Source organism: Mastacembelus armatus, chromosome 3 (assembly GCF_900324485.2).
Source record: "Mastacembelus armatus chromosome 3, fMasArm1.2, whole genome shotgun sequence".
NCBI classification, from domain to species: Eukaryota; Metazoa; Chordata; class Actinopteri; order Synbranchiformes; family Mastacembelidae; genus Mastacembelus; species Mastacembelus armatus.
Window position 1 is genome coordinate 7355365 of NC_046635.1, and position 8393 is coordinate 7363757.

The 8393-nt window shown below is 39.9% G+C and overlaps 1 protein-coding gene across 1 annotated transcript; it reads left to right on the forward strand.

The window, feature by feature from the left end:
* The first annotated feature begins 515 nt into the window (after positions 1-515).
* On the forward strand, positions 516-6989 carry grk1a (G protein-coupled receptor kinase 1 a). The gene is made up of 7 exons (XM_026320049.1): positions 516-1217; positions 2670-2797; positions 3889-4046; positions 4664-4747; positions 5230-5354; positions 5990-6191; positions 6520-6989. Exons 1-7 carry the CDS (start codon positions 516-518, stop codon positions 6810-6812), a joined length of 1692 nt encoding a protein of 563 aa, XP_026175834.1. The 3' UTR covers positions 6813-6989.
* The last annotated feature ends 1404 nt before the right edge of the window (positions 6990-8393 follow it).

Consider the following 8393-nt stretch of genomic DNA (forward strand, 5'->3'; position numbering starts at 1 on the left):
CTAAATAACCTGCAAAGAGAAAGAAAGAGGGGGAAAGAAAGAGTGGTAGAAACACCTTTCTATCACTTCTCTTCGTCATCTGCAGCACATGGGTCCCCACAGGATAAAGCATTACAGAGTTAGAGGGTGGATAAATCCCTGAGTCAGGTAGATCTGCATGTGCATCTACATGTGTGTGAGAGGGTACGAAGGGACTCTCAGGTTTAGTCATACCCTCACTGAGGGAAGCACTGACCTCTCTGTGGTTGTCTACAGCGAGCGGCCAGTCAGCTGTATGACACACTCTGCTTCTGAATCACTGGAGGAAGGAGAAAACCTTATCACATTTTATTCTTATTTGGTTTTTAGTAATTTATCATCTTCTTCTCTGTGGCCTTCTTCTTTTTGCTAGATTGTCCTCTCATTTCCAGGCTGCCACTTTTATTTCTATTTCTCAGTAAGACCATTTCTCTGTGACTTTTGCTGCATTTCACATATTTCTCTGTCCCTCCACTGCACCTTTGCACTCTGACACTATGGATATCGGTGGCCTGACAACAGTGGTGGCCAACTCGGCCTACATCTCAGCCCGGGGGAGCTTTGATGGCACTGCCAACCCTGCATCCAACCGAGACAAGAAGTACCACTCCCACCTGAAGCTCCCTCACATCACAGTGTGTGAGGGTCTGCGGGAGACTTTAGACCTGGGCTTCCAGAACATTTGTGTGGAGCAGCCCATTGGCAAACGTCTCTTCCAGGAATTTCTGGAGTCTAAAAATGAGTATAAAGGCCCCTGCCGCCTGTGGAGGGATATTGAGGAATACAACATGGCTGAGGATGAGGATCGTGTGAAGAAAGCCAGCAAGATTTTGTCCCGGTACATGGAGCCAGATGCCAAATATTTCTGCCTCTTCCTGCCTGAAAATGGCATCACAAAGGTCAAAGAGAAACACCAGGAGGCTGGGGATGATCTTTTCACCGAGACCATGGACACTGTGATGGACTTTCTCAAAGAAGTGCCCTATACTTTCTTCCTGGAAAGTATGTATCTGAGAAGATTTCTGCAGTGGAAGTGGCTGGAGATGCAGCCTGTGGGAGAGGACTGGTTCTTGGATTTTCGTGTACTGGGGAAAGGGGGCTTTGGGGAAGTGTCTGCCTGTCAGATGAAGGCCACAGGGAAACTGTATGCCTGCAAAAAGCTCAACAAGAAGAGGCTGAAGAAGAGAAAAGGCTACGAGGTAAATATGCAGATCATAACGAGTCCTTGCTTGTCAGACAAGGAATGAAAAATCAGTAACAGCAGATTATGGCTCCAGCTTTACAAGCAGCTTTTCCACTGTACTTTGCATTTTGTGCAGTATGGAGCTGTGCTTTAGTTTGTCTTGTGTTCTCCAGGATTTCCACCTACAGTATGTGTGCAGTTCAGTAAACAGTAGTCTAGATGGAGCTTATACGATTAGTGTCCTCAGCATTAGAGCGTTTTGATCTCCTTATACACACCCAATCCTGTCATGTTTATAAATGGACCAGCTCTGGAGTGGAGTTCCTTATCGTCAGCTCAGTGCTTGAAACAGAAATGGTAAGATGCATTCAATGTCAGTGGAGCTCCAAAGTCTTCTCCAGTTTTCACTAGTTTCCTATCCCTGGACAGATTAATTGAAACAATTACAACACATTTTCTGTATAAATATCTTTGCACAATTTTTTAATGTTTGTTTATATGCAAAGGTACATTTTATATGGAAAACACACAAGTTTTATTTTTTCAAATTCTTACTGCTACTTAAATGTAGATGCAGTGGAAAAAAACATGGCTAAAATATATAAAATGTAATTTAGAGGTACCTTTTTCAAATGCCCAGCTATGCCATCTTTCATTTGTCATCTGTGGACAAAATAACCATAATATGAACTATAAACTGCAGTAAATCATACTGTACATATGTGGTGGATCAATTCATCTTTGATGTTTAAAGAGGAAACTAGAAATGATATTTACATTTTTCATTTCAGATTCATCAACTATTCTCTTGTTTTGACTCTTTAATTAAAAAAAGTGAGCAAAAGGTTGTTAATGACACAGTTCTCAAATTTCAGTTTTGTTAGAGACCTCTTATCTCTAAAAAATACTTAATACTCAAGTAAATACTGTGCACATTCAGAAATAAAATCATTTCTAGCTCATTTTCTCCAGGATTGTTTCTCCTCTTGTTTCCCATGGTCTTTCTCCCATTGTACCTACATTGAAGCACCAGTAGGAATCAGAAAAGGCTGGGCTGAATGGGCTGTTTTATAGTGTTACAGATTTTGTTGTTTGTTTTGTAAAATCTAATAAAGCTTGATTGAAAGGTGCTCTGAAGTGATACATATAACTAGAAAGAATTGGGAAATGACTTCCTTGCTCATGAATACCATTTTTCTGCTACAAGTGAAGTGTTGAATGTCAAAACGTCGCATCATTATACATCATTTCTTCATGATAGTGTGATGAAACTACAGACCCAACTGTACAATATGCCACATTTGTCTTAATACGCAAGATAGTTTTGTTGTCCTATGACAAGGAAATACAAACACTGAGAATTTTCCAGCTGAGCAGTCATCATTGTACAGGAGCACGTGTCTGATGCTTGAGTCCTGTTCACACTGCAAATATCTGCTGACATCTGCTGTCCTTGCCTGACCTGTAGGGGGCGATGGTGGAGAAGAGGATCCTGGCTCGAGTTCACAGCAGGTTCATTGTCTCTTTGGCTTACGCCTTCCAGTCGAAAACAGAATTGTGTCTGGTCATGACCATCATGAACGGAGGAGACCTGAGGTAAAATCTCATTCATCCTCACTCACTGACCATAACATCTTCTACTGACATTTTTTTCAGTCCCATATTTTATATGGATCTAATTCAAATGTTCTCAATTTGATTCGATTTTGACACGTTGCAATGCAATATTAATAATAAGTATTTTATGTATACTGTAGGGACTGCATTGATTCAGCAAGAATGAAAGGAAAGGTGGACAAGACAGTGGTGAGACCAGCAATGTTGTCTGGTTTAGAGACAGTGGCACTGAGAAAAAGACAGGAGGCAGAGCTGGAGGTAGCAGAGCTGAAGATGTTGAGGTTCTCTGGGAGTGATGAGGATGGATAGGATCAGGAATGAGGACATCAGAGGGACAGCTCATGTTAGATGTTTTGGAGAAAAAGCCAGGGAAGCCAGATTGAGATGGTTTGGACATGTTCAGAGGAGGGACAGTGAATACATTGGTAAAAGGATGATGAGGTTACAGCTGCCAAGAAGGAGGCCTAGAGGAACACCAAAGAGGAGGTTCTTGGATGTAGTGAAGGAGGACATGAGGATAGTTGGTGTGGGTGAGGAGGATACAGAGGATAAGGTTAAGTGGAGGGAGCAGCTGAAAGGAAAAGAAGTAGGGACTGCATTGATATTTAGATCCAGTATAATTTGGTCAGTGTAATGTGATGTAGAGAGTGTCTCTCTTTTTTTAGACTGTTTTGAATGTTGTATCTTCTATGATTATACACATAGTGTCAATTTTTTTGTACAAATCTATATACAATATATGTATATGTTGACTGAGTTATTATTTACCTGTACAATATGAGAAAATAAAAAGCTTGTTATAATTTCCCACCACCAAATGTGAGTTAGGTAAATAATTTGTTCAGAAACTGTTGAAAACTGAATAATACAACACCCACTGATCTTTGGTTTACTATCACGATGTCATTTCCAGCCTGGACAGTGGATGTTTTGGATTTTTAAATGAAAAATGACTGGAAATGTTGTTGCCACACAGGTGAGGTGTAGCTGTCTCTTTTACATGTGAGAGACTGTTTTTTTTAAATCAATTGTGTATTTCTTTACATGACCCTGCTATTTCATCTCTATAGGTATCACATCTATAACGTAGATGAGAACAACCCAGGGTTTGAAGAGCCGCGGGCCTGTTACTATGCTGCTCAGATCATCCAGGGTATGGAGCACCTCCACCAGAAGAGGATCATTTACAGAGACCTCAAACCAGAGAATGTGCTACTGGATAATCAAGGTTGGATGCTCATCTGTGATAAAGAAGGATGTGCTCTAGTATTCAGTCCTCAAGTGGAACCATGAACCTATTTTTAAAGTGTTAGTCACTGTTCACTTTAGGATTACTTTCATACAGTGATGATCTGTAATTCATTTGTTCATGTGCAAACTTTGGGCTATGGGCAGATTTTTTGCATCATTAGAATGTGCAAGTGAAACATTATTACAATTTTTATTGACCTTCTTGCCAAGAAAAATGACAAACCTTTGCTTTTAAACGGCTAAATTTAAACCTCCAACCACTCGCAGACTACAATAAAATATTCTAATTTGTGATTTTATTGTAATGAAACTGTAACTCTTCACCTTGACTTTAAAAAATTTGTCCCATTCTTAGCTTACCGAAGTCAAAACACACACACACGCTGGTCCATATAAATACAGAGAACCTTTAACACACTTCACACCCACACACTTCACACCTGCAGTGCACACTTTGTCTTACTTCTAACACAAGGACATCTTTGACTTATCACATCACTACTGGTTAAAGAGTCAGAGACGCAGTGTACAGGTCAACATTCGTATCTGTGACGTACAAAGCTCTTGACATTACCTTGGTGTTTGTTCACACAGGTAACGTCCGTATCTCTGACCTTGGTCTGGCTGTGGAGCTTGCTGACGATCAGTTCAAAATCAAGGGCTATGCTGGGACTCCAGGTACCTCAATCAAACAATTATTTTGTATGTCGTTGCTTATACAACCAATTGTACATGCAACCTTGTTTTGTCTAACAACTATAATATTATTAGAGTATGAGAGTATCAAATTCAAAGAAACAATAAATAATATAAAAGTGAATAAATAATATGCAGTTAAAAAACAAACCTCAACCTCACACAGAGTCTGGTTGGTGGCTAGGTAAAGATTTCTCAGTTGGGTGGGTTGTGCGTAGAGGAATTTGGAATCCAGTCATGTTGTGGAAATGCTCGGGTGAAGTACATGCACCTGTAAATATTTGCTCTAGTTGTAAGAGCTACAGTGAAGTCTGAGAACATGACTTTTTGTGTTCAGGAGTTTTTCTTTAGTTATAATAGAAAAAAAATGGTCAGCACTTTTAATTGGAAATGGATCCTTTACATTTTATTCATAAATTCAGTCTCTTAGTGAAAGGTCATAACCCCTTTTCTCCTGCCTTCAGGTTTCATGGCCCCAGAGCTGTTGAAAGGCGAGGAATATGATTACTCTGTAGATTATTTCACTCTGGGGGTCACTCTGTATGAGTTTCTGGCTGCCAAAGGACCCTTTAGGACCCGAGGAGAAAAGGTACATATGTTGTGTATGATGGTCTGTTTTGCCTACTCTCAGTCCAGGTCCTGGGCTGCTTTAACATTTGTGGCTGCTTTAACTGAGTATGTTATTTAGTTTAGTTTAGTTTTGTTACATTTTCTCTGACTCACAGTCCTCTCGACCACTTTATGTCACTTACATCTGCTTTTATTAAGTCTGTGGGATAATACAGTAACACGGTTCTAAGACCTTATACCTCAAAGTCACCTACTGGGGGTATGATACTGATACTGTGAAATACAAAGTCCTGACCCCTCTTCCTAAACAAAACTGTCAGAAATGATTATATACAGTATATATTACACTTTAGCTGCATTATCTGTGTACATTTCTATAGATATTTACTTTATGAAGAATTTCCATTGGTATTGTAAAGCATGTTTAGATGTCCATAATTATGTGTGTTTGTATGTCCTATAGGTTATTTATCTATATGTTGTACAGATAAATAATAAATAAGAGCTATGCAGGTAAACAAAAGAGCTTGTTATTCTTTTTAGTAATTTAAAATCTGGTGCATTCACAGATTGTCCAGGTGAAAATGTGTTAGAGTGACTCGTGCTCATTTTATTGATCAAAATGATCTCAACCTCTCTTTGTTCTGATTCAAGGTGGAGAACAAGGTGGTGAAGAAGCGGATTCTGAACGATCCAGTAACTTTTCCGGAGAAGTTTAGTGAGAACGCCCGGTCCATCTGTGAGGGTCTGCTGTGCAAAGAGGTCGACAAGAGGCTCGGCTTCAAGAACGGATCATGTGACGAGCTCAGGGCGCACCCTTTCTTTAGTGAGATCAACTGGAGGAAACTGAACGCAGGTCTGTGTTTTCATTTTGCACATTCTAAATGACAAAAATTCTGCCACTTTGTTTTCAAATATTCTGTAAAATGTCCCAATGAAGGTCCTGAGCAGAAATTCTAAACTCTAATAAGCCACTAAGTGTTTCTGAATCATTGCTTCCTTCACTGCTGATAAATTCAGTAAACCAAATGGCCAATAACACATTCAGACCTCTCTCATGAACTCAACCATATACAGAGGTTAAAACAGACTGGGGCTGTTGACCAACCTTGTCTTGCCCATCTTGTCATGATAGATTATGTACTAAAAGAGAGTCTGCATCTTGCTGTTTTGTGTCTCCTCAGGAATCCTCACACCCCCTTTTGTGCCAGATTCCAAGACAGTTTATGCTAAGAACATAGATGATGTTGGGGCTTTCTCCACAGTCAAAGGAGTGCAGGTAGAAACCAAGGACAAAGAGTTTTTTGATGAGTTTGCTTCAGGGAACATCTCAATCCCCTGGCAGGAGGAGATGATTGAGACAGGTATCTATGGAGAGCTCACAGTCTGGGCCCCTGATGGCGGTTTGCCCAACGACCTGCGACGTGAATCCATCCTGGAGCAGCCACCCAAGTCATCCACCTGTATAGTGTCATAAGAGGCTGCAGTGCATGGATGGCTGCACATGAACTGTTTATTATTGAATCAAATCTTATTTCTTGAGCACTTTTCATACAAGATTTCAGTACAGCTTGGTGATAAATTTGAAGATGCATGAACGTTATTGATGATGATGATAAAGTCTTTTTGTACCAGCAGTGTAGCTCAAAGAGAAAATGCGATACCTACATCAATACCTGCACTTTTTGTCCAGTTTGTTTGTTTCAGTGCTAGCTAGTGTTTCACAAATCAGTCATTTTTTTATGTCTGATGCTTTAACTGCACTTTAGAGAAAAATCACCTTGACTTTATATAAACTGATACCGCTGAGTATTTATCTTACACACTTTTGTCTCACATCTAATTATCTGTTTCTAGCACTGCTCTCATTCTTCACTGGAAGCTGTTTAGAAGACAGATAAACTCAGTAGCTTTGACATGGGGTAAATATGTGTATCTATGGCCACTATTTGCTTCTCCAATGTGTTATATTCATTTTGCAGCTAGAGGATTGTACACAAGATTGTATCTGCTGCTGCTGTATGATGCATGTGAAATGTTTTGCAATAAAACTCACCTTGTTTTGTGTGTGGCTGACAGATTAACAAATCTAGTTCTACCAGTTTCTGTTGCCTGTATAGCAGCATACTCAGAGGTCTTCCAGTTATTGTCTACTGAAACATGTTGAAAGCTAAATCTATCACTGAACCAGTTATGTTTAACCATATAATTTCTGAACATATTTGTCAGCATTTCTTTTGAGTAACTCATATTAATGTCTGTAATGTCTAATGTAATTTGAGTAACTCAATTAATTTAGATTGTGTTTAACTGTGGGAAATATTCATTTTTCTGCTTCTATTTTCACAGCACGTTGAGCTAATCCCAGCTGACACTGGGTAAGAGGTGGGTACACAGTGGACAGGTCACCAGTCAGTTGTAGGGAAGACTCAAAGAAAAAAAAAAACAACCTCATGTCTGCAAGCAATTTCGATTCACCAGAGAAAATGCAAATTCCACACAGAAAGGCCTCGGGGGCAATGGGATTCACACCCTTCTTGTGGGGCAACAGTGTTAACCAATTATTGTCCACTGGGGGGCGCTGTAAACTCAGGTAGATAATGTTTCCTCCATATCAACACTGCTGCATCATGACCAGTCAGGGATGCAAATATTAAAACAGCCAAAAATCAGTAGACCTACTGTTTTATTAGCCACACAGTGTGTGTGTTTAAATTATAAGCCAACAATCTAAGCTGTGCTAAAGTTATTTAAGATAAATTATTTCAGAATTTATCACTGAGATGAGAGCAGGAGCTGATTGGTCCATCTCTCTCTCTTTCTGTCTCTCTTTTTCTCTCACCCTCTCTCTCTCGCTCTCTCTCTCTCTCTCTCGCTCCCTCTGCCTCTCTCTCTCTCTCTCCCTCTGCCTCTCTCTCTCTCGCTCTCTTTCTTTCTCTCTCTCCCTCTCTCTCTGTCTGTCTCTTTCAAAAGTTGAACCCATCTGAGCTCAGAGTCAGTTTCATATGAACCTCAGCATCCTTATTTATGAAAAAAATGATTGGATTTTAGGAAAAGG

Coding starts and splice junctions, on each gene's coding strand:
- grk1a (XM_026320049.1), top strand. CDS start 516: ATGGATATCGGTGGCCTGACAACAGTGGTGGCCAACTCGGCCTACATC. Junction 4,047..4,663: donor TGTGCTACTGGATAATCAAG/GTTGGATGCTCA, acceptor TTGTTCACACAG/GTAACGTCCGTATCTCTGAC. Junction 4,748..5,229: donor GGGCTATGCTGGGACTCCAG/GTACCTCAATCA, acceptor TCCTGCCTTCAG/GTTTCATGGCCCCAGAGCTG.